Below are 27,184 nucleotides of genomic sequence, written 5' to 3' on the forward strand. Positions count from 1 at the left end.
CCGAAGTGGTTCCATGGCACTCCACACAAAGACGTGGAGGAGTGGCTAACTGAATTCGAACGAGTCGCGTCCTATAATCAGTAGGACGACCAATTATTGCTACGGAACGCCATTTTCTGCATCGAAGATGATGAATTCACATGGTTTGAAAACCGAGAAGGTGTTTTGACATCTTGGCCTGAGTTTCGCCGCCGTATCCTCGAGGCGTAATCAGCCCGGATTGGCGCGAACGAGCACAACGGGCTCTGCACTCCCGAATACAGCTGCCAGATGAATCGGTCATGATGTATGTAGAAGACATGACGAAGCTGTTTCGACGTACGGATCCAGCTATGTCTGAAGACAAAAAGCTGCGCCACTTGATGCGCGGTGTTAAGGAACAACTTTCTGCTGGTCTTGTGCGCAGCCCACCAACTACTGTTGGCACGTTTTTAACAGAAGCAGTCACTATGGAAAACGTCCTTCACCAGCGGTCGGCTGTCTCTGACCAACCAGTACTCGCCGCGACTACTGCCGAGCCTTTTCCAGTCGTCGCGAACAACACTGACCACCTCTCTGGTATTATTCGCCGCATCGTACGCGAGGAACTTCAGAAGCTTTGTGGCGCATCCCAACCAGTGGACAGTTCTCTCGCACATGTCATCTACGAAGAGATTCAGCAAGTCGTGTGGCCATCACTACCCGTGGCCACACAACTGAGTAGAGCGACCTCCGGGGCCGGGGCCGCTAAGAATGAATGCCATGAAGCCCCCCCCACCGAGAGAGACCAAAGAGTTTAGAGCAGCATTGACAGCACCTGATTCGCGGGAACGGCTATCAGTTGACATTGCTGTGTGTACTGATGGTCAAAACGTCAGAGCCTTAGTTGATACCAGAGCACATGTTTCTACTTTTTGGTGGGAAACTGGCAGCACATCTTAAAAACGTTATGACACCGTGGTCTGGTACGCAGATCCGCACGGCTGGTGGGCATCTAATTACTCCTATTGGACAGTGCACAGCAAGAGTCAAAATTCATACGTCTACTTTTGTCGTCAGCTGCGTCGTTCTCCGGGAGTGTTCACGTGATTTGATCCTCGGTGTGGACTGCTTGCGGGTATATGGTGCAATCATCGACCTCCGGCAGCGGACGGTCTCGTTATGAACGGACAAAGCAGCTGTCAGCCCCACTTACGGTCAACGTACATATCCCCTGCGAGTGGCAACTGAGCGTATTTTGATACCTCCTCGCTCCAGCGTTTTTGTGACTGTGGTATGTGACGGGCTACGTGATGGGTCGATTATTGCTGGAGGCAACGTTTCGTTTTTATTTTCGCACGGCATCTGTGCAGCTCGAAGCTTAATTATTCTTTGCAACGGTTGCTCTGAGCTCCTCGTCACGAACTTCACGAGCGAACCTAGCCATTTTTATTGCTGTACTGCCATCGCGTTCGCTGAACAGTTGCACGAAGTTTCTGAGTGCTTTGCGTTTGAAGTTATTGCTGCTCCATCTCCGCCCTTGGATCGTATCGATGTGTGCCCTGACCTTTCGCATTCTCAACAACGGGAACTGCGTGCCTTACTGCTCGAATACGCTCCGTGCTTTGCCTCCTCATCGAAAGTTCGACAAGCTCCTATCACCAAGCATCAAATCCTAACGTCTGATGACGCTCGACCCATTCGACAGCAGCCGTACCGCATTTCAACCAAAGAACGTAAGGCAATCCGAGGACAAGTCCAGGAAATACTTAATGATGATTTTATTCAGCCGTGTAAAAGCCCGTGGTCGTCTCCTGTAGTACCCGTTAAGAAAAAAGATGGCACGCTACGCTTTTGCGTTGATTACAGAAAGCTGAATGACATCACAAAAAAGGATATATACCCTCTTCCCCGCATTGATGACCTACTCGACCGGCTTCGCAACGCCAAGTTCTTTTCGTCCATTGGTTTAAAAAGCGGCTACTGGCAGACTCAAGTCGACGAGCGCGGCCTTCAATAAACTGCCTTTTTCACTCCAGATGGATTATATGAATTTAAAGTGCTGCCATTCGGTCTGTGTTCAGCGCCCGCGACTTTCCAGCGAATGATGGACACCGTTCTTGCTGGCCTGAAATGGCAAACCTGTTTGGTGTAATTAGACAACGTCATCGTGTTTTCAGAAACATTCGACGAACATCTTAAACGGCTGTGTACAGTACTGAATGCTCTCCGCTAGGCTGACTTAACACTCAAGCCAGAAAAATGCCACTTTGGTTATCAGCAGCTTAAATTTCTCGGTCATGTAGTCAGTGCCGATGGTGTGCGCCCTGATCCAGACAAAACTGCAGCTGTAGCCGACTTTCCCATTCCTACTACGAAGAAACCAGTAAGACGTTTTTTGGGCCTTTGCGCCTACTATCGCCGTTTCATTGCCGGTTTCTCCAGGATTGCCGAACCCCTGACGCGTCTGACGGGTGAAAACATCCCATTCGTCTGGTCTGCCGAGCAGCAAGATGCATTTACCGAGCTGCACCGACGTCTTCACAACCCACCTGTGCTTGCACACTTTGATGAGGATGCCGCCACCGAATTTAACACTGACGCAAGCAACGTCAGTCTAGGTGTTGGCCCCCGTCCAGTACCAGCAAGGCGTGGAAAGGGTGATCGCTTATGTCAGCCGTACGCTTTCTAGGCCGGATGCAAACTATTCGACTTCCGAAAAGGAATGTCTCGCGGCCGTTTGGGCAACAATGCAATTTCTGCCATACCTCTACGGCCGTGCATTTAAAATTGTCACAGACCATCATTCGTTGTGTTGCCTGGCTAGTCTCCGAGACCCATCAGGACGCCTTGCACGATGGAGCCTCCGTATGCAGGAATTTGATTACTACATTGTATATTAGTCAGGAAGGAAACATGAAGATGCTGACACTCTGTCACACGCACCCGTGGAGTTGGTGCGTGACAGTGGGGACGATGACAGCTATTTTGTTGACACCGTGAATCCTTCTGGTTTAAAGGCCCGGCAATAAAGACCTAAAACACGTGACCTATCGTTTGGAGGGCCAGGATTCTACCGTTCTCCGACAATTCTGCAAAAACCTGTCCTCCTTCTGTGTACGCGACGGAATCCTCTACAAAAAAAGCGCAAGCAACAGAGACCGCCCCTGTGTTCTGGTCATCCCTGCAGATCTCCGCGACGAAAGTCTTCTTGCTTGCCATGACGAACCCTCCTCTGGTCACCTGGGATTTGCACACACTCTCGCCAAAGTACGTCAGGAGTACTACTGGCAAAACTTGCTGCCATTGTTCATCGGTATGTTAGAGGTTGCCGCGAATGCCAGCGACGCAAGACCCACCATTCAAGCCAGCGGGTTTCCTGCAGACCATCCCACCACCACTGACCCCATTCGACTAAATAGGTATGGACTTCCTCGGCCCTTTTCCTCTATCGTCAGTTGGTAATAAGTGGATTATCGTGGCCACGGACTTTCCGACACGCTACACAGAAACCATTGCGGTACCACGTGCAACCTCCTCTGAGGTGGCGCAGTTCTTCATGAACCAGATTGTTCTACGCCATGCAGCCGCCTCATTCGTAATAACTGATCGCGGCAAGGCACTTGCAGCTCGGCTTCTTGACGAAGTTTTCCAACTAAGCCAGACATCTCACCGAAAGACTACTGCCTACCACCCCCAGTCTAATGGTCTTACTGACCGCCTAAACGAAACACTTGTAGACATGCTGGCCGTGTACGTCGACGCGCGGCATAAAATTTGGGATGCCATCCTACTTTATGTCACATTTGCATACAATACGGCCTTCCAAGAGAGCACTCGATTCACTCCGTTTCGTCTAGTCTACGGACGAGATGAGCGGACCATGCTTGACGTCATGCTGCCACGCGTGGTTGACGACCAGGTGCTTGCACCTGACGCAGAAGACTTCACGACCTATGCCGAAGAAGCACGCCAACTCGCCCGTACCCCATTACGAAACAACAAGTAACAGATGCACGCCGAATAATGACCGCCAACGCTACGTATCGTACCAGCCCGGTGACCAAGCCTGGGTGTGGACACATGTCCGCCGCCCAGACCTGTCGGAAAAACTTCTCAATCGTTACTTTGGGCCCTACAGGGTGCTGCACCGAATATCAGATGTGAATTATGAAGTTGTGCCAGACGGAGCTGTGCCATGTTCAAGGCGACAACACCAATGTGACGTAGTGCATGTACAGTCGCGGGCAAAAAATATTAGCACAGATCATTGGCGATTAGAATTCGTATATCTCACCGCGCGGCGCTGCGGTACGCAGACCTGCCAAAACGGGCCGTTTCCATATTTGCAGCGTAGGGGGGGACGGCATGAAGTAAGCTTTATCACGCGTGCACCGCCCGAGCGTTGTAGTGCCGACCCTACATGACTGTGCTTGCGGCACTTACTTGGTTCGGTTATCATGACCTAAGATGGATTCTTTCCTATTACTGTTTATTTTATGTCCGCGATAGTCTATCAAAAAGAAATCGCGGGAACAATAGACGATAGCGCTGCTTTTAGCCAGTAACTTTGCTGTCCGTGGCAGTCCGCTGAACCCCCTAATACTGTAGAATAGGAACAGCCCGGCACTCTCGTTATCAGCCTCTTCGCCACCCGCAGCGCCACGCGTTGTCATTCCGGCGCTCTGGTGTTCCGTCATGTGTGCTAATCTTTTTTACCCGCGACTGTACTTCGCATGAAGCCTTACTACACCCGCTGAACGCAGTGCTCTGCATCTGAAACATACCCTGTGATCATGTGCATTTTTTTTTAAGAGGGGGAGTAATGCCACCTGGTGGTTTCACGTGGTGTAAAAAAGACAAAGAAGTTAGAGACACGTGCGCTATTCGAGTGTGCTTTTCCATTGAGAACAGTCGTTGACTCTGTGTGCGCTTGCCTTTTACTTTGTGTGGCGCTCGCTACTTCCGTGACCATGTTTCAGTCAGAGATGCATACCTTGCTGAACGGCTTCCAGGGTGTCGCTGTCGTAACAGATGATTTCTGGTCTGGGGCACGACAAAGCAGGAGCATGACTATCTCTTGACTAACTTGCTAACGCACTGCCTTGAGCACAATGTGTGACTTAACTTCAAAAAGTGTGCCTTTCTTCAGCAATAGTTTTTCAACTTGGTACAACGTCTGACGATATATGCCCGACACAGCGTGTGCAAGACATCCTGGACATACTGGAACCCAAGAACAGTAATCTATCGCCGATGTCTCTCGGAACAGTCAACCCTGTACGGCGTTTCCTTCCAAACATGAGTCTCTTAGCCAAGCCACTTAAAGCACTACGTTGAAAAAACAACGGATGCGATTGGACAGAAAAGCAACAAGCCAGTTTTGAAGCACTTCGAGAGGCGTTCATAGCAGTGCCATTTGGTTTATACTTCGGCCTACAGAAAGCAGTAACTTGTCCTGTTGTTTCCATGCAAGTAGGAGTAGGAACTGATTTCATTCAAGACCATCCAGATTTCTCGTAAACGCATAGCAATTCGTCGCGCAGATAGAAAAAGATGCACTTGCAATACTGCAAAAAACTTCAATGATTACATCTTCGACCAGACAGAAGTGATCGTAGAATCAGACCATCGACCTTTCATAACGAAATCCAGCGAGCCGCTACCTCACTGACCATTTCATGTAGAGCGAGTGCAGCGCGGTTTGCAACGCTTGTCAGTAGCATTGCGGAACAAGTGAGTAAATAACTGCTTCTAGCACACACTTTATCGAGGTTTCCTTGTAAGACTACAATAGAAGAACCTCAACTATTTCAAGTCAGTGTTCTTGACTATGTTTCATTGTCAAGACAAGGCCTGAAAGATTTTCTTGCTGCTGGAAATGAGGATCCCGCACTTGTCGCTATTCGAAATGATGCAGAAAGGGTGCCCTTAAATAGCAAGCGGGGCATTCTAGAGCCGGAAAGACCATACTGGACAAACAAGAAAGACTTTCACGCACAAGGCGAACTAGTCTTCCGCACATTCGAGGTAACTGTACAAAAGTCGAAATGGGCAGAGGAAATGCAGCTCCTTCACGCCGCCCATACCGCAGTGGACGAGATGAAAGTGTCAGCAGTGTAATCTTTTCGTCGAATGTGTCCACGTATATCAAGCAATTTTATATGACCTGCAAGGCGTGCCAAATGCAACAGGAAACCCAGGAATGCCCCTTTTGAGCGAAGGCATTACGAAGCTGTATTGATAATCAATAGGCGTGGATCAGTTCCACTGCAGAGGCCGGTAATGTTTTCCTTTATAGTGTACTTCTTATCTGGTTTTTGTGCGCTATCAATAAGGCTTCAACCGAACCGAAAACCGTATGTCTGTCGGTTTGTGTGATCCCCGATCTGGCATTGAGGAGCCGCTATATACACACTTGGCGTAGGGTTGTGAACAAACTGCCCACCATGGCAGATGGCAGTTCAATTAATGGTAAGCCCCACCGGTGACAGCACCTGCTATTGCATAGCAATGCGGCATCGCTTGGCCGGTGCATAACTGCCTCAGGAATGGTGTGAGGACTTCCAGGAGTCTATGAATGTAAATAATGACCAACTCAGCGTATATTGCCATTAACGCACTTTAGCTATCGGATGAACATCCATGTATTTGTATTTATTGCATTGACTACTTCCCAAAAGACCCCATTGAAGGCGTAATACATGAGTGAATGGGTAACAGGGCATAACAGTGCTTCAATTGATGACTTTAATATAGATGGATCAGCATGAAGTACGACGGGGCCGGGCAAGTCATTCCAGTTTTTCACAGTGCGTGCAAAAAATGAGGATAGATGAGCAGATGTGCGGGAAGGTGGACGATAGGGGGTCTTTTCATGGTTTGTGCGGTTTGAGGTGCGGTAGACTGATTTGATAACACACTTGTTCGGAACACGGTAATATAACTTGCGATATAGACATAGCCCTCCCATATGACGTCGGCTAGTTACTTTGAGATGAGCATTCGGTTTAATTTGGTGACACTTTCATGATAGGAATAAGCAAAGACGTTGAACCTAGCAGTGCGGTTTTGAATTGCTTCCAGCTTATTAGAAAGAATAATTTGAGTGGGGTCCCACATGCATACTCAAGTATAGTCTGCACAAATGTTAGATAGGCTAGTGATTTCAGCGATGGTGGGGCTGGACGTAATGTTCCCCGAAAATACCGGAGGACACCATAAGCTTTCTTTGAGATTTGTGTGACATGATAGGACCACCTAAGATCATGCGTTAAATGAAGGTGTAAGTATTTGTACGTTGTGACACCGGTGATTTCTGAGTTAGCAATAAAGTTCTTTGAAGATGGGTTAGACTGACGCCTGTGGAAGGAAAGGAGAGAAGTTTTTTTCTCGTTAAGCGACATTAGCCATTTATCACACCAAGATAATATGCAATCTATGTCTGATTGAAGGAGCTGGTGATCATTGTTAGCAAGTATACGGCGGTAAGCAACACAATCATCAGCGAACATGCGTATGTTAGAGCGTATGTCAGTTGGCGCGCCGTTTCTGTAAATAAGAAAAAGAAAAGACCCGAGGTCTGTGCCTTGGGGTACCCAGCAAATAACAGAGAATCTGGAAGATGAACATTTATTGGCAAAAACAAACTTGCCGGTTTTTTAGAAAGTTACGAATACAGGCATGAACAAGAAAATTGAGATTAATTCGTGAGAGTTTAAAAAAAAAGCCGCTTGTGTGGAACTTTGTGAATGACTTTTTCGAAGTGGCAATCCAGAGCAGAAAGAAATATGCTAGCGTCGTCGGCATATAAAACATATTTAGGCTGAGTAGAGAGGTTAGTGAGATCATTGATGTAAATGTTAAAAAGAAGCGGACCAAGAATGCTGCCCTGAGGAACAACTTTGATTATGGATTTTAAATCAGAACGATACTGTTCAATTTGGACGAACTGCTGTGAAAAACTGATATATGATTTGGTAAGTTCGAGGAAATGTCCTCGGATTCCATATATTTGCAATTTCTTCAGCAAAGTTAAGTGATGAATAGAATCGAATGCTTTAGAAAAATCGACATAAATACCAAGTATAAAGTTCTTTTCTTCAAATGCGGACAAAATAAACTCTTTCTGTTCCAGCAAAGCTAATTCGGTTGATTTATTCTTCCTAAATCCACATTGAGCGTCGGAAATTAGTTTGTGCACATCAAAGAACGAGCAGAGCTGATTATCGATAAGCTTCTCCAAGCCTTTCGAAAATATGGGTAAGACAGATATGGGTCGGTAAATATTCTTATCATTAGGATCACCCTTTATAAAGAGCAGAGTTACTTTAGCGATTTGCATTCGGTTTGGAAAACATGCAATTGTCAGGCAAAGGTTAAAAATATGGGTTAAATATGGACATAAGACATCCAACACATATTTCCCCAGACGTGTCTGAACTCCTTCAGTATCGCATCTTGAACTATTATTTAAAGAAGAAAAAACTGATGTAACTTGATCATCTCTTACAGGGCTTAGGAAAGCAGAGGAATTATTTCTAACTTGCATTAATTGTAAATATCTTCAAGTATACCATGATCGGAATAATGAAGTAAATGCTCATTGAAAGAATCTGCAAGGGCGCAACCAGACACTTCACAGTCATTTATTGCCAACTTCTCGATCCTTGGTGAGAGTTCCGTGCGTTTAAAAATAGTGTTCAGCTTTTTCCATACGAGGTCACATTTCTTTAGGCAACTCTGGAATTCAGAGTAAATGCAACTAGATCTGCTTATTTTAACCTCCTTGTTTAATTTATTTTGGTACATCTTAAATTGCTTTAAGGTATCAGGATCTTTTGTTTTGATAAACTGATGGTAAAGCATATTTTTTTCGTTGATCTTTCGGCGCAGGGTTGGAGTTATCCAAGGCTTTCGGATTTTTTTACCTAGCTTAAAGGTGTTTATTGGAAAAAGTCGATTGTCGCTTGTAAATTTGCAGGAATGGGTTTATAAACCTTTCGTACCCTTGATCGGCATTCTTTATCTTCATTACCCATGTAAAATCTAACTTCAGTACTTCAGTCCTGAAGCTGTCTAAATTTGGCATAGTGACAGGCTGAAAAAAAATGGATGGTCGGCATTTGCACCTTACTAAATTCTGCTTCTTTACCATAACAAATATCGGAAGATGGTCGCTAAGACTGCATGATGCTCCCGCTGTGATGTTTGTGTTGTCAAAATTTGTCACAAAAAGGTGTAGTAGTGTTTTTTGTCTGTTGTAATTCCAGTTGGTAATGTGATTGCGTTATCGCAACCGTTTGATGTAATAAGCATTTGCATGTTTTTTGCTCGTTAGTGTTAGCCAAGATATCTATATTAAAGTCGTCGGCCGACGTGACAGAGTAACTATTTACAGAAATAAAATCGAGAAACTGCCCGTAAAACGAGAAAAAGCTTGACACATTTCTATCTGGGGGCCGATAACAAACCGAAAACATGTGCTTATTTACACGAACTAATATTTCAAAATCATCACATAGCACACAAGAAGAAGGAAGCAGTGCACAGTTTACATTCGGTTTCATCAAAAGCATGACTCCACCACCACGACGATTTTTCGATTTAAGCCGAAGGACTGTTAACATGAATACCGAAAGTTGTCCTGATCGTCTTTACACCAAGTTTCAGTTAACATGACAACTTCGAACAAAAAGGAAAAACTAGAGATAAAACAATCCATTTCTGCTTCTTTGTTGCAAAGTGAGCGAACGGTTAAATGAAGGCATTTTAGTGAACTTTGGTGGTGGTTCGTTGCAACTACGATTACATCCTTTGGAAGAAAAGGCCGCCGTGGTGGCTCAGTGGTTATGGTGAGACGCGGGTTCGATCCCGGCCGCGGCGCCTGAACTTCTTTGGAGGAGAAATTCTAGAGGTCCGTGTACTGTGAGATGTCAGTGCACGTTAAAGAACTCCATGTAGTCGAAATTTCCGGAGCCCTTCACTACGGCGTCTCTCATAGCCTGAGTCGCTTTGGGACGTGAAACCCCACAAACCAAACCCTTTGGAAGAAAGTAACTATCATTAGCCATTTCAAACTCCGACAGCACATTTTACACCCATTTGTTGGACAGATTGGAACATGGTATGACGGAAAGTCACGCATATTGCGCACGACGATTGCCGGCTGGCCACTTCTTTTGCGCAGGAATACTTTTCCATTCCTATGCCAGACATACTGATATGCATTTTGTTTTGCCCAGTCCTTTGTCAGTCGCAGCAGATGTCGGTTATGACCAGTCATCTTTTCCATAATGGCAATTTTGCTTTTTTCATCCCTCAGTTTAGACCTTTTCTCGAGCTACTCATCTCTGACAGCTTGCCTGGTGTATCTGACTAATATTCCTTGGATCTTATCGGCCCTTGCAGGTAGGCGGTGAATTGCATCGACGACTGCGCTCGAAAGCCTTAGGACTCCTATCGTGTCCGCCACAGCGTTTACTTTATCTAGCAGATTTTCAGGTTCACTGGCCTGAATTCCATGGAATTCGAGGTTCAGCTTTCTGCTCCTCCATTCTAGATCATTTACTGCATTTCGCAACGTTTCATTTTCTTCTTCTTCAGTTTGAACCTTTTGCTCCAAAACTTCCAATCTCTTTTGAATGTCCTTTGTGTCTTTTTCTAGAGTAGTTAGTCTTTCTAGTACTTCATCATACTTTTCGGACATTAGCTCCACAGCAGTTTCAATGCTAGCTACAGTTTCTTTAAGCGGCATCAGCTCATCTAATTCTCCATTCATAGTAACGAGCAGGGCTTTAATGTCAGCTATCTCGTCACCAGCCAGCTTGTCACCTTGATTGTCTCCTTTGCTCTTCCCATTTTTGCATCTGGGACATACCCATTTCTGCTTGGCTGACTCAGATTTACTTTTGTACTGCTTTGCGCTCAGCCCGGCACAGGTTCCGAGATGGTACAACTGGTCACATTCAACACAGGTGACAGGAATTTCATAAGATAAAAAAGATGATATAAGGTATATTAAGTTAAGATTTCATAACATAATAAAATAAGATAAACTAGAAATTTCATGATGTGCGAGAAGATAACGTGTTTCATTAGCTTTGATGGAATTCTAGTAATGAATATCGCACGGTAAATGTGAAGAGAAGATGAACGCGCTTTTTTTTGGTACTAGAATGTTTTTACCCACTTTCCAGTCGTGCGGTATAGGGCCTGATGAAAGGAATTGCTGAAAGATATGAGAGAGCAGGGCACTTGCGGCACATTTCGTGTTTTTTAGTACGTTAACTTTAATATCACCAATAGCTGCTGATGAGGTCAGTTTCAAAGAATCAATTATTTTGACAATTCCATAGGGTTCGATTGATATATCGGGCATAACAGGGAAACCAAAAGACGGAAATTTAGGGAGATCCTTGTCTGGTTCGCGAGTAAATAAAGAACTAAAAGTTTGGTTCAGCACTTCTGCAACATCGTGTTCGGCAACCGCAGTATTATCGTCGTCGCGGAGTGCTATTTTGTTGCTAGGCTTAAGAATAATGCACTGCCAAATTGACGAGGGTTTTGCGCAACATTCTGGGAGTGTGCTGTTAAAAAATGTTTAGATTTAAATACTTGGGCGTTATAAATCTTTCCGGCTATGTAATATTTCTTCCTCGTATTAAGGTTATTATTTCTTCTGGCAGCCCGAAAGAGCCGTTTCTTCTTGTTATTGAGGCGATTTTATATATTATTCAAGCAAGGGGTCAAACGCGCTCACTCACAGCAATTGTAGAAACGAACCGTGGGATGAGGTAATTCATTTTATTCTTAAAGAGAAGCCAGTTAGTCTTGGTAGATCTTTGTTCGAAGTCAATAAGGAACCAAGGACAGAAATTGTCATGTTCACGGTTAATGCTAACTGTAATTGCCTTTTCATAGATGGTGAGTGTTTTGGTTCTTTTATTTGGTTTTTGTACGTGGCTGAGAAATTTGGCGAGGATTATTGACTGATCACTAAGTCCTGGAAGATATGAAAGAAATAACAGGTTGTCTGGATGAGACGTAAGTTTCAGATCAAGTATGCTAGATGATTGTGCAGTTTGTCTTACGTTCATAAAATGATATTCTGCGGAATTCGATGTGAAAGGCAAGACCAGTTTATCGCAGGGAAGTTAAAATCGCCTAATAGAAAGACAGTAGCATGCAGAATGTTCGAAGTTCAACTGTAAATATTGTCATTAAATAGTGGAAAGATCGAAAGGTCGCTGCCTGGAGCAGGGTAAACACTGCAAATTAAAACGGGCGGAAAGCAGGCGGTGGAGCATATGAACGATATCTGAAGGGGAGTCAATTTTTAAATTGAAGCGTTGAAGGTTGCGGCGGGTGGCTATCAGCATGCCGCCGCCTCGCTTGCCTTCGTGATCGCGCCGAAAAATATTGAATTTCGAGAATATGATCTGCACTTCTATGTAATATAATACTTCATTCAGCCAAGTTTCGGTTAGGAAAACGATATTGTATTGAGTGGTATCAATGAGACTGGTGAGGGCATCGCGTTTGGAAGGTTTCTTATGTTAGTGTAAAGGAAAGATAGAGTTAAGAGCCGCGCAGTGCGAGGAACTAGGAGATAGCTATGGGATTCAAGGTACAATCTGCTGAGAATCCTGATCAAACGTGTCAGTGTTATTGCCTGTGGTCATCATGGTGTGCCGCAAGGTGAATTCCTCAGATCGCTATTTTTCAAAATGGACGAGGTTTTTACGAGCTAGGCGAGGGTTCTGGCAATAATCTTCGGAAATGCTAAAATTGGCACCTTTCAGTTTCTTTGCCTTAGTAAGCACCTGTTTTTTTATTTTGAAGTGGGCAAACCCTACCATTATTGGTCTAATTTTCTGACTGCCAAACGCCCGAGTCAGTGTGCTCGTTCGATGAGTATTGGTTCAACTGAAGCATTAAGCTTGGTATCACAAAATTCGATAATTAACTTCTCAGATTCTGCACAAGATTCACTATCGGTATCCTTTACATGAAAAAAATAGAAAAGCTTAGGGCGACGAGACTGACCCTTAGAGTGATCTGTTCTACGCAGAAGGTCTTCTAATTCACTTGCGTTATCGTCAGCGAGGCACTGGACGCTATCAAACTGCCGTTAGAAAGAACTTAAAGCAGCACAGTCGTTTTCAATTTTAAATTCAAAGCTTTAATTTCTTGAAACGCTTTCTCGTGTTCAGCCAGTTTGGTACGAATTGCTTTCATTTCTCCTAGAATTGATGCTTGGCGAGCCTTGATAATCCTCGAGCGGCCCTAACGTCATTATTGCTATAACTGTTGCTATCGGTGCCACCGCGAGTCGTAGGCCCATGATTTAGGTCGATACCGCCACAAAGGAATTATAGATCAAGCAATACACGTGTGTACTCAGTTGAAAGAGAAGTGCAGTAACGTGGGCTGGGCAGCACAACCAGACCATCATACCTAATACACTTAGCAAAAATCGGGTAACATGATTTTACGTGCACAAACCAAAGGTAAGGCATATTAAGCAAGCCGGCCGTCACAATGCTGCCGTGCCTACTGAAGTGGGTATTGATTGTAGGCTGTTTTATATATTGTGATGTCGTTGCCGGTGGTGGTCCCAGTGCTGTGATGTGCGGAAGTGGTGCGCATTCTTCAGGTTTCGGGGCTGGATTGAGGGTCGGATGCCAGTGATTCTGGGGCTGCTGACGTGCGGTGCCGGTGGATTTCCTCCATGGCGACGGCCGGCTGCCGGGACGACGCAGTTGCAGGAGCAAAGGGTCCACAAACCGGGTGGCCAGGAATAAGTGATGATGGGAAGGTGCAAAAAGCAAAGGTGCGGTATTTTAGGCAAACCGGCCGACGCAGTGCTGCTTAGCCCACTCAACAACATCCATCAGTTAACGATGACTGTGAACAGCGACAGCAAGTCGAGGACCGAAGTGCTTGCATATCTACTTTGCATTTGTGCCTAATTACGTAAATCGACCGTATATATACAAACACCGATAACTAGATCGCACCACAGCTAACGCGCTGAACACTTGGAGGAGGGACAATTTTTTATTTGTCGTAAGACAAAGAGGGCAGGGGTTGGGGATAAGGTTTAAACACATTTTGCGCCCGCTCGACAGCGCTAGGTGTGTGCACCAGTTTTATCCGTTCGTGGGCTGCAGAAGTTGTAGAATGACAATGACCAACCTTTCGGTAGCACAGAATTCAAGGATTTTTTGACCAAGCTAGTCATTGTGTACGTTCTGCCCAGCCCGCACCAGCCGCGCTCTGATGGCATATAGGAAAGACCGTTCAGCATGCAAAGAAACTAAATTCTCCCTCCAAAAACAGCACTTCTAATTGGCATTGCTTGAGTGGCGTAATCAGCCCCGCTCCCCAACCCTGTTCTCACACCTGCTGTTTGGATGCTGATGGGATGGCAAACGTGAACCATGCTGGCGGTACTCACAAGGAACCGGGGGCGATATCTAGCAAGTATGCTCGAAACCGTCTTCAGACAATCTCTCGTGTACAGAAGATTTACAGCGAGCGCGGCCCCGGGTGGCTGGCCCCGGTGATGTCAGGAGATATAACGACGTACGACCCTGTCCAGAGAACCTGGCCTGGTGCTATTGTTCCGAGGCCAGACGACGCACCACAGTCTATGATTGGGAAGGCCGAAGACTGCCGTGAAATCTGTAGCACACTAGAGCACATGAAGGAGACAGCACCTGTCAATTCTTTCATTTCTTCGCTTATAAAAGTATTGTTGTGATACATGCAACCAATAGAGAGGCAAGAACAAGACAAAAAGCACAAGCCTATAATCGGATAGAAGGTACTCTTTTCGCGTTGGACACATCCACTTTTTCATTGTTTGATTTGAACACCAGCAACCCATGTTAGGCGGCACAAAATATTCGGCTCTGGGTATGAAAGCTAACTTCATTGTCAAGGCTTCTGCTGAAACCCAACATGGTCGATATCATCATCATCATCATCAGCCTGACTACACCCACTGCAGGGCAAAGGCCTCTCCCATGTTTCTCCAATTAACCCTGTCCTCTGTCAATTGCCGCCACTGTATCCCCGCAAACTTCTTAATCTCATCCGCCCACCTAACTTTCTGCCGTCCCCTCCTACGTTTGCCTTCTCTTGGAATCCACTCCGTTCCCCTTAAGGACCAGCGGTTATCTTGCCTTCGAAATTACATGCCCTGCCCAAGCCCATTTCTTCCTCTTGATTTCAACTAAGATGTCATTAACCCGTGTTTGTTCCCTCAAGGTGCTAAGAATGGTCGATATATTTATATCTATAAGCCATTCAATGGTATAGTTGTCACCCAGGAAACGAAAAACTTCCAGCATTGCTGAGCTACTCTAGCCGCACACCATGAAATACGCGCGTGAGTATTTCGTTGCTTTACTTCGAGATTTCGATTTACCTGTTCCCAGTGCTGACATTACTATTCGTATCTTTGGTGTTCAAAGCCGCCGCGGTGGCTCAGTGGCTATGGCCCTCAAGACGCTCACCCTAAAGACGTGGGTCTGATCCCGGCCGCGGCGGTCGAATTTCGATGAATGCGAAATTCTAGAGGCCCTTGTATTGTGCGATTTCAGTGCACGTTAAAAGAAACCAGGTGGTCGAAATTTCCGGACCTCTTCACAAGGGAATCCCTCATAGTCTGTGTCGCTTTGGCACGTTCACCCCCCCCCCCCCCACCCCCATAAACCAAACCAAACCAAGCAATGTCGCCTGCCCCGTTCTTACGGACCTTCGCAGTGAATCGGCAGATTACACCACGCCAAAGTGATAAAAAGAACCCTTCTCCTCCTTATTTCGCCTATTTTTATTATCTCACGCATTCATAGAACCTGTCATTCAACTCTTTATCATGACTGTATCTAGCGCAAATCTGTGTAAATCCTTCAACTTTCACACCTTAAGCCTAGGCTGTCTGCACTTTAGGTTAGCCTCTCTGCACTTACTGATCAGCAATTTCCACTTTTTGATACGCACCTCTGAAGCGCCCATTCCTGCATTAAGCAGCGTTCCTCTGGGTAACGGAGCGAACGAGGAGCACAGCTCAAGATAGAAGAGAGCGAACGCAGAGCGCAGCGAAAGATCAAAAAGTGGTACGGTTTTAACGTACTGAAACCGAGTAGACGTGCGAAAGCATGTGTTTAGCTTGCTTAGGTAAACGATTGGTTGGACGTTGATGAAAACGACGACTTGTAATGCACAGCGCGATATTGTGTTACAGTTCAACAAGAGGGCGTGATCGGCTGCGGCGATGGCATAGTGCTGTCGTGCAGTGGCTAGCGAAGCCGATTTGTCCGCACCGCCAAGGATTCGAAGCCCAGTCGCGGAAATATTTATTTCTGTATGGGGTGTTCCTCTACTATAGGTTTTGCAAAGGTCATCCTCTGATTGGCTGCAGCTGGCACGACGCTTTTCCCAACTAATCCGACAGTATCCGAGTTACTCCGAGCTTCACACACGGTTCTTGATTAAGTAGTGTTAGTAGTGCTTTCGCAATGGAAGTGCGATAGCGAAGATAGCATGCGGAGGAAGCGGAAGCACAGGAGATAGTGGAAGCCTGAAGATTGGCTCCGCGGCTACGGCCCGGAAAGGAATTTCGGCAGAGTAATGCACGCCGCCGTCCGTTCGCCCGAGACAGCTAGGTTCAGCAGCGGCAGATCGGTGTGCGCGCTACCCGAGCCAAAACTCGAAGCAACCTCCATTCGGCGCTACGTGTTCCGCATGCGGTCACCTGAACAAACTTTTCAAGAACCCAAGGAGCTCCGCACGGAACCCACAACAGCCAGAAGCGTAATCATCGTCTATTTTGGCTCGAAAGCACTGCTTACCACGATCCCAAATAAGAACCGTGTGTGAAGCCTTGGAGTAAAGGCTGGTTCACATGCAAGCAACTGAGCGATTGAGTGGCGCGTCGAAGAGAAAATTTCCAGTTTATTGGAAGCTGACCCCTCATCGCGGAGAGGAGTCCAAACAGGTTCTGCCGCCGTGGCGGCAGGATTCGCTAGCACTCCCGTTCGCATGTTAAACTGTCTTAACTCGCGTAAGCTCGAGTTCGGACCAGTGTCGCGCAAGATGCAGCAAATGGGAGGAAGCTGAGGTAAGTTGGTTAAGCGTCGCGCCAGCGGTCGCCAGTGCATGGAAGCCGACGCTGCAGCTGCCGCCGAGTGGAGTTATAGTGTGAAGGCGAAGATCAAGAAACGTGGTTGCGTGCACATGGAGATGCCATGAAAGAAACGGGAAGAATAGACTTTATTTTACACGTCTACTGGGTTTAACTACGTGGAATTCCCGGCCACTTTTTTGTTCTAGTCTGTCAGGCAAACCGAACTGGGATAATGTAAGTAATACTTGTTGGGGGCTAGTTGGTGCAAGCTTCCAGAAAAGGCTTGTAGCGCAAAACAGACAACACAGAGGAAGCTTGACGGGACAGGCGCAACTTCCAACTGATTTATTCACCGAGAATGCGAATGAATATAAGGCAAACAATGAAGAGGGATAGCAAGAACCACACATGAGCGGGAGGGTTGTACAAAAATTGAAAAAAGGTAGGTGAGTCACACAGGTGTCTCAACTCCGAGTATCTAAGAAAGAATTTTCATGCTTATATATGGTAAATGATGGGGTGCTAACACAATCGCTACAGTTGCTTTTGATATAGAAAGCCTCTAACCGTTCGCGGGCTGTCTGGTCCTTACGTCTGCCTAAAACCTTTGTTTCTTTCAGCCTCGCTGTACACTTAATCTTTCTTTCTTCACCGCAGGCTTTACAGTGATGGGGCAGGTGTGAACGTGTGCCATTTTGTAAATTTCAACTGTGTTCTGCTAATCGGTCGTTAATAAAGCGGCTGGCCGATTTATTTCTTTCCGCACGTGAAAGGAATCTGGTAGACGACACCCACGGCACATTTAACAAACAGAGCTGCATGTATCGTCTTACATTCAGTTGTGTTTGCCTTGTTGGGGTCAGTTTTAACGGACACGGCAGCCAGTTTCTTGGGGATGGAAAAACTACAGGACCCTTTTATTTTGTTGCCATGAGCTTCAAATTGTGCGCCACCTTATGGGTCTATTGGATGACAACCGGTCAACTTTCGGCTTTGGTGACATCTTCATTGCCCTTTTACTAGATTCTTTCTTCAGTTTTGTCAGCAACGCTTCTGCTACTGCGTTTAAGATGGAAGTTAGAAAGCCTGCTTGTTCCAACATCCGAACCTGGGTTTCAAAGCTTTCGCTCGCTTTATGGCAACATGATTTCATCAGCGACGCTTCCAGGCACATCTGGTCAATAGCACGCTTTACAGTCTTCGAATGGGCAGAATCATAGGGCAATAATTCTTTTCGTGCGCGAGGGCAATACATCCAGCAAAAGCTTTACTCTTCTAGGTTGATGTTAATGTCTAAAAACTGCAACCTATTATTGCCTTGGCCAAGGTCATTCGTAAAGTCCAAACCTTTTTCAAGTACTTTAAAACCAGATAAAACATATTCCACTGTTTGTGGGTAACATGTGGTAGGATAAACGAACAATTCAAAAGACGTTTATTCGTCTTTCCGTTACAAAGGAATACTGGGTTAACAAGCGGCCGTGTTGCTTCTTTCGTGTCCAACACCTGAGTCTGTTGTTCTTCACGCGCCGCGCGAGCGCTCGTCCTCCTCATCCTCTCCTCACATCACTCTCTCCTCCCACGGGCGGCTCGGGTTGCTCGGACTCAAAGTTCGGGTTGCTCGCCCTCCGGCGAAGGATCTCCGTCGGCGGGGATGAGCTGGCGCTCACATTCGGCCATCCTGTGCCACCGACCGTCCCGGTCGGAATCGTCCTCGCGTTCCGATTCTTCAGAACTTGTCTCGTGGAATTCCCGGTCCCAAAGCTTCAGCTTGTCAACCGGTGCAATACTACTGTATGCTCTTCGCCTTTGCCGCGTCGGATGCACGTTTTCGATGCGGTAGCGGTCGTTGGGAAGCCTTTTTCGGATGATATACGGTCCTTTGTATTTTTCTTTCAGTTTCCTTGACTCCCCACTTGCTGCCGGTTCTCGCTCAACTAGTACAACATCTCCGGGATTGTATGTCGGCGCTTCCACCCGCTTCCTGTTGTACCGCTCCTGTTGCTTGCGTTGGTCTTCTCGGATATTCTCCGCCGCTGCGGCTCGCCTGGTTTCAACTTCATGGTCAAATTCCTCGGCGAGGGCGTCTTCCACGGTGTCGCCCTTGATGCCTCGCGGCCTGACGTTGAAGAGCAGTCCGAACGGAGTAGTTTTAGTGGCTTTGTGGAGCGTATTGTTTATGCCCCACATCACCTGAGGCAACGCAGAGTCCCAGTCTTTGCCGTTTGCATCTTTCGTCAAGCTGACACGAGCAGCAGCGACGGTGGTGATCGGACGCCCCCTTATCTGCTTTGTTTTCGCCTTACAGATTTCAACGACGAACCCTGCTGCACTCGACTCAAGACAGCACTAAGTGTGACGTCACAGACTTTTGCGCCACCGCGCTTCAACCGGCCGAGCTGTAAACGGGTCACACGAGCAGCAGCGACGGTGGTGATCGGACGCCCCCTTATCTGCTTTGTTTTCGCCTTACAGATTTCAACGACGAACCCTGCTGCACTCGACTCAAGACAGCACTAAGTGTGACGTCACAGACTTTTGCGCCACCGCGCTTCAACCGGCCGAGCTGTAAACGGGTCACACGAGCAGCAGCGACGGTGGTGATCGGACGCCCCCTTATCTGCTTTGTTTTCGCCTTACAGATTTCAACGACGAACCCTGCTGCACTCGACTCAAGACAGCACTAAGTGTGACGTCACAGACTTTTGCGCCACCGCGCTTCAACCGGCCGAGCTGTAAACGGGTCACACGAGCAGCAGCGACGGTGGTGATCGGACGCCCCCTTATCTGCTTTGTTTTCGCCTTACAGGTGGGTTACCCCTGACTGCCTGCTGCCATAGTGCGCTGCCTTGTTCTGACCTGAAGGCGGACATTCCAGTGTGCCTTCCGACGCTCAGCTTCCGTGAATTACTTACATCTGCAGATTTCAACGACGAACCCTGCTGCACTCGACTCAAGACAGCACTAAGTGTGACGTCACAGACTTTTGCGCCACCGCGCTTCAACCGGCCGAGCTGTAAACGGGTCACACGAGCAGCAGCGACGGTGGTGATCGGACGCCCCCTTATCTGCTTTGTTTTCGCCTTACAGGTTGGTAAAAAACCTACTTTTCTACTTGCCATTTTTTCTTTCACCACCGCTGCTGCTGCCGTGTTGCTCGCTGCTGCCTTGTTGCTCGTTGCTGGCTTGTTGCTCGTTGCTGCCTTTGTTTTCTACCGTGCTCTCAGTTGTAGTGTTAGGAGAAAGATTTTCCGAATTTAAACCTGTATGTTGCACAAGCTATACCAAGGCTAACATGCCGGGGACATGCCCTTCCTGCGAAGAATGTCTGCCAAATGACGGACTCGCCATCAAGTGCGCCGAATGTGAGTACACCTACCATCTCGGCAATTGCTCTGGTGTCTCTGCCTCAACATATAAGGGAAAAGGCGAGAAAGGTCGCAAAGCGTGGCGATGTCCAGAATGTCGCAAAACAAACGCAGGAAGCTCTGACACACCCAGTACGCAACCTGACCTTGCTAGCTGTTTAGCCGGCATATGTCAAAAACTTGATGCTCTTGCTGGCCTGCCTGACCAAGTCGATGAAGTGAAGAAGTCCATTGAACTAATGTCAAAAAAATACGATGATATACTTGAACAACAGGTAAAACATGAGAAAGAGATCTGTACCTTAAAGAAACGTGTTAGTGCACTTGAGGCCAGAGTCGACGCTGATGATGTTGAGTCATTGAAAATGACTGTGAACGACCTTGAGTGGCGAAACAGAAAGCTGAACCTTGAGGTGCACGGCATACCGGTGACAAATGATGAGAATCCGATGGAAAAGGTAAATAACGTAGCAAAATCTGTGGATTTGCCAGAGCTTACATTGAATGACGTCGATGTTGTGCACAGACTTCCTTCAAAGCCAGGAAAGGTGCCCGGGATCATTGTGCGGTTTTCAAAGCTCTCAACTCGTGACATGTGGTTTCAGAAGCGTACAGCTTTAAGAGATGCTCACTCGGATGTATCAGTCAGCGAAAACATGACGCGCCAAAGCCGTGAGCTGTTGCGCTTAGCAAAGGCATGGGCAGGTGAAAATGATTACCAGTACGCTTGGCACCGGAATGGGAAAGTGTTCGTTAGAAGGAAACAACGCGATCCTGCGATTGTCATTCATTGTCCAGCAGATTTGGACCAGTTGTAAAGCCAGTAATGTGCGGCAATATGCGGCACTCTTTTTCCAATGGCTCTTTATACTGATCTAGTTAATCTTTCTGACCTCAATAGTTTCATTAAGCCTGATAATCCTCAATGTTGCTCTTGTATTCATGTTAATCTCAGATCTGGTCGAAATAAGCGAGAAGAACTTGACTGTTTTTTCAGAGAAGTGGAAACTCGTTTCAATGTTGTTATGTTTTCTGAAACGTGGTTTACTTGTGAAGGTGACGTCTATGTGATTCCGACGTACAAATGTTTCTATATGAACCGATCCATAAGAAGGGGAGGTGGTGTTTCAATGTTAGTTTCGAATATTATGGAATCAGAAATGTTGCCTGAATTTTGTTGTATTACGCCCCATTACGAAGTCCTGGCAGTCAAGTCTGGCACAAGGATATTTTGTGTCTGCTATCGTCCACCGGGTAGCAGTTCTGCTGAGCTCTTTTTATTTCTTGATTCATTCTTAGAATTTGTTAACATGAACCAATATCAGTTAATTTTAGGTGGCGATTTTAACATTGACATGCTGGCCAACAATAACACAACAATCGAGTTCAATACTTTACTTAACGTCCACTCCTGTGAAAATGTCATCATGTCACCTACACGGATTACGACAGAATCAGAAACACTTTTAGATCTTTTCATAACAAACTCCAAAACAGAAAGCTTGAAGTCAGGCACCATTGCTTATGCTCTGAGTGATCACATACCAATATTCATATCTGTCAATCTTGCTCCGATTTCTCAACGACAACCCGACCAAATGTCATTTTATCGAGTTATAAATCATCACACGCTATGCGAGTTCAAGGAACGCTTATCTATTGTTAACTGGGAACATGTTTTTGAGGAAAGCGACCCTGATGAAGCATACGAAAAATTTTTAGAGATTGTTACTGACATTTATAATGCTTCCTTTCCACTTAAGAAATTCTCCCAGTCAAAGAAAAGTAAGAAACCATGGGTCGACAAAGACATGTTGCAGTTGATAAGAAAACGCGATAAACTTTACAGAGTGTTTTTACAAAGTAGATGTCCTGAAGCACTGAAAACATTCAAAAAATTTAGGAACTTCGTTACAAAGCAACTTCGCGTCGCTAAAAAGCAATATATTTATAACCGATTTAATTCAACTGGTAGACAATCTGAAAAAGTTTGGAAGGTTTTAAAATCTATCTTCAGTAATTCTTCCGAACTGACCACAAAAATTAATCATGAAGGCATTGAATTAAAAGGTTCTGATCTAGCAGATGCCTTTAATGACTACTTTCTTTCCTTTGCTGACACATCAAGCGGCGACGTAAATCTTTCCTATATGAGCGCCATAAATAGTGAAACAATATTTTTAACACCGGTTACAGTAAATGAAGTAATTACAGAATTTTTAGCGCTTAATAATAGTAAAGCTACAGATGCGTCAGGTTTTCAGATACAGCCCATAAAATTTACTATCGACATTCTTGCACCTTCCCTCGCCCATATCTTCAATCTATCCTTAGTTTCCGGTGTTTTTCCGCGTCTTATGCAAAGGGCAAAAGTCACAGTAGTGTATAAAAAAGGAAACAAAAATGAAATGGGAAACTATCGCCCGATATCAATCTTACCTGTGTTTTCCAAGGGCCTCGAAAAAGTTATTCTTAAACGGCTATCCTCCTTCACTGAAAGATGTAACATTATCACTACCGCTCAATATGGGTTTCGTAAAAATAGATCGACTGAGTTAGCTCTCCTTGCTCAGAAAGAATTCATACTAAAACATTTTGAATCCAAAAACATGGTACTTGGTTTATTTTTAGATTTTTCAAAGGCGTTTGACCTTGTTAATCACTCTGTGCTGCTTAAAAAATTAGACCACTACGGTATTAGAGGCATAGCCCATATGCTGATTTCCTCATACTTGCGACATAGATCTCAGTTTGTTAGTATTGCCGGTGAATGCTCCCAGTTGAAAGCGGTAGCTTCTGGCGTTCCGCAAGGGAGCATTTTGGGTCCGTTTCTTTTTGTTCTTTATATTAATGATATTGTTCGCATCGATAGCACTGCTAAGTACATAATTTATGCAGATGTTTTTTTCGGGTACTTCAACGGCTGATCTCGCAAATCGAGCTAATAAAACCTTAAAAGAAATAAATACTTGGACTGCTGATAATCACTTAAGAATTAACGTTAGTAAAACTGCAGCCGTCATGTTCCACCCACGTCACAAACACTTTGAACTTCCTCTAATTGAATTAAACAACACCAGAATAGAATTTGTGCAGTCTGTGAAAACTCTGGGCGTTTACTTTGCAGCAGATATGTCGTGGAATGACCATATTAATTACGTCGTTCAGAAACTTTCCAGAACAGTTGGTATCATGCGCCGCCATTGCTTTAATTTTCCTACGTCAGTCAACATGTTACTTTATCACTCTTTGTTCTCTTCCATAGCCAGCTACGGATGTATGGTGTGGGCAACAACAACAGCTGAAAATATTAACAAACTCACTGTCTTACAAAAACGTATTATACGCATTGCATGTAAAGTGCCGTATTTCTTCCACACTGCGAGCCTTTTCCACCGACACAACGTTATTCCAATGAAATCCATGTATAACTATAGGCTGTGCTATAAATATAAACTCGCCATAATGAAAAATGATGACTTCTTACTTACACTAGCTAGGTTAGAGCAAAGCAGAACTGTGTATGATACCCGCGCAGCAGAGCCTTGGAATGTTAAGAAATGCCGTACAAACTATGGCAAACAAATGTTGCAGCATACCTTACCGACACTTCTGAACCAGTTGTACTGCCACAAGAATCTTGATGTCTCCAATATTTCTCTGAAAGAATTGCCCCAAATATTCGTGTAGTTCTTTTTTTTCTTGCTATTACCATTTTGAGTGCACCTGTCAGTTCTGCTGTCCTTTATTTTCTCCTCCCTGTGTTTGCCTTTATAGTCTCTTTGACCTAATATAGTTCTTTTTTCTTTTACAAGCAGAATGTACTGCTTACTGAACGTACATGTGTCATTCTATGTACAGAACATACGAGTTTTTTTCTTACTATTTGTTTGATGTACTATTCCGCCGCCGTCAATGCTGCACTGTAAGAGGAAGCCAGGACCTCTCAAGCTGTCTATACAGCTTTTTCCCTGGCTGTCCTCGCAACACCTAGTTGCGGAAATAAACCTTCAAACCTTGCCACTACCGGGGTTATCATGCGATTATATCTTTCGACTTGCCCGTTAGCTGGCGCAGTGGCAGCAGCGTTTTTGACGTGCACTATGTTGTAAGTTTCGCACGCTGCTTTGAATTTGGCACTTGTATAAGCAGTTCCGCGGTCCGTGATCACCATAGCCGGTGGGCCAAAGATTCCTACCACATCGTGTAGAAACTGCGCCGCTGGTGCAGCTGATGTGTTGCGGACTGCACGCAACAATGCGAACTTTGTGAAAGAGTCGACGACTACAATTATGTAGGCGTTTCCGGACTTGCTTCTTACAAATGGGTCTAGGTGATCGATGTGTATTGATCGAAATGGCTTGTTGCCCTTGTCAATGCTGTGAAGTTTGCCCGGTCTCTTTCCAGATGGCGTCTTGTGGAAAAGACATTCGATGCAAGAAGCTATGTATCTTCTAACGTAACGCTTCATGCTGGGAAACCAATACCTTTCCCTAAGTTTCTTCAAGGTTTTCTTCACTCCAAAATGGCCAATGTCATCATGACATGTCCTGACGATTCTCCAGCGAGTCTGGTTCGGAACTACCCACAGCAGTCCTTCGTTAGAGTCGGTTTCTTGGTTCTTCTTGAATACTATGCCGTTACGCAACCGGTATTCGTTTTTGACGCGCCTGTCTTCTTTGGATAGGTCTTTTTTTTCTAGCCTTTCCTTCAAAGCTTGAACTTTTGGATCATTCAGCTGGGCAACGGTTAGCACGTCTTCTGTCGCTATGCATGTTGCAAGGACGTGAAGGCCAGGAACGATATCCGTCTCTTCTGGGGGGGTCGTATGCAGAGCGGCTAAGTGCATCAATCTCTGAAACGGTGGTTGCGAAGCAGTCCCGATACTCAAAAATAAGCTCTTCGAGCTTTTCACGTTCCTTAGGAGCAACATTAGGACCTACTTGAATCTCTTCGCTCGGTATCAATAAGGGCTGGTCAGTGCTGGTGACCGACTCACCCTCTCGTGGCGATGCATCGTCTGGGTAGCAAATTTCCGCTCGTGCGACTCGTTCTTTCTCTTTGATGGTCAGTTCATGATTGGAAATGTTCATTACAGGGACTATTGTTTCGTTGGTCCCGTCAACGCTGAGGACATAGCGTGGTATGCAATTCTCTCGACCTTCTTGGCACCTGAGCTGCATGTCCACGAAGACATCTGAGCGTGGTGCGCTACCAGTGGCGTAGAGCTTAACGAAACCCACGTATTTTGGGGGCACAACCGTTGTTTCCTTCGCCCATAGGCACACAGGTCGTTCTGGGAGCTCTGGGATTTCAATGGACTGAAGCGTGTCGTCTCTATTGTCCTCGTTCCTGTGCTCCTCAAAAATCCGCACTGTGTTCTTCCGCCTCACAATCGTGATGTGTGGTTGCTCGGTGAAAGGCTGGCCCACAAGTAGGGGTATGGACTGTGACGCGTCCGGCATGACCAGCACGGGAACGTCCGCTGTAGCTTGGTCGACCGTGAGGGTGATGTTCGTTTCCCCACACGGTGTCACATGTCCGGACCCGTAGCCCCCGATAGTGAACGGCTTTGTCAACTTCGTGTAAGCGACTCCGATTCGGTTGGCATCCTCCTTCCGCAGAGTTACGCATTGGCTACCGAGATCGACGTATGCTCGTATGTCACAGCCGTTCGCTTTCGCCATCATAAAGTACTTTTCGTTCGCCTCTTCAGCGGCTCGGAGGTCAAAGCCCAACGCGTTCTGAGCGACGCGCGCTCCTCTCTCCGTTTTTGCCCTGCAGTCTTTTTCTCCGTGGCCCACTCGTCCGCAAGCGTTGCATCTCGCCTTTCGCTGTGGTGCCGGGCAATTGAGGGACACGTGACCGTACTCGCTGCAGTTGAAGCAGAGGGGCTCTCCTCTTTCATTCCATGGCGGCTTCCTCCTCGCCTTCGGAGAAAGGTTCTTGTGGATGGTAGTGTTCAAGGCCGACGCCATTGCTTCGCTTTTGTTGCCATGGGCGTTGGCATATGCGGGGAAACGAGAGTAGTTCGGGGGACCACTTGATTTTGAACTTTTGGAGGCAGTGTTTCCCAATCTTTCATCGAGGCGTTTCAGGCAGTGAAGAAGGTCTTCCGGCGACTCGTACGTGCGTACGCTCACTGCTCTGATCACGTCGTCATCGTATAGCCCGGTGATGAGGTATTCAATGCAAGCTTCATCTGTGAGGTTGCAACGGCGAGCTTTCGAGAGCTTGTCGTAGTAATAACACTCGATGGGCTCACCGCGCTTTTGCCGTCGCTCCTGCATTTCCCGATGGAGTCGTTGGAATCCCGCTGTCGTGGGGAAGGCGCGCTTAATTTCTTCTTTCCATTCCGGCCATGTTTTGTTGACGGAAGAGAGGGAGTCATACCATGTCTTCGCAGGCCCTTCCAACCTCGAGAGTGCGTTGCCAGATGTCAGCCGGTCGGACCAATGGTAGACTTGTGCCAAGTCGTCCACGCGTCTTATCCAAGCGTCTACTGTCGGAGAGCTGGATGACACTTGATCAAACGATGGCACTAACCGAGCTGTCTCTCCCGCGCCGATGATGGGTGTGGCCGCTGCTTGCTGCGTCTGAAGCAAGGCAATTCCATTGATGGCTTCTGTCACTGCTGCCTGAACGCTGGCCTGCAGGATTTCCGCCACGTTGATCGTTGACTGAGGTATTGGGGATAAGTTTCCACTTGTCACCACGTTGT

At 46.3% G+C, this 27,184-nt stretch overlaps 1 protein-coding gene across 1 annotated transcript; it reads right to left on the bottom strand.

Annotated features, from left to right (window-relative positions):
• Window positions 1-18,981: 18,981 nt before the first annotated feature.
• LOC149326551 (uncharacterized) lies at window positions 18,982-27,151 on the bottom strand. Its single transcript, XM_089563818.1, has 2 exons — window positions 25,151-27,151; window positions 18,982-19,108 (listed from the first exon to the last, which is right to left on the bottom strand). The coding sequence occupies exon 1, from the start codon at window positions 26,751-26,753 to the stop codon at window positions 25,194-25,196; it is 1,560 nt and encodes a 519-aa protein (XP_089419944.1). The 5' UTR covers window positions 26,754-27,151; the 3' UTR covers window positions 18,982-19,108; window positions 25,151-25,193.
• Window positions 27,152-27,184: the final 33 nt, after the last annotated feature.

The sequence above is a fragment of the Amblyomma mixtum genome, chromosome 10 (assembly GCF_055824585.1).
Source record: "Amblyomma mixtum isolate Tamu chromosome 10, ASM5582458v1, whole genome shotgun sequence".
NCBI lineage: Eukaryota > Metazoa > Arthropoda > Arachnida > Ixodida > Ixodidae > Amblyomma > Amblyomma mixtum.

Bases quoted from the DNA above. Each gene is read 5' to 3' on its own strand.
- LOC149326551 (XM_089563818.1), bottom strand. From the start codon at position 26,753: ATGCAGGAGCGACGGCAAAAGCGCGGTGAGCCCATCGAGTGTTATTAC.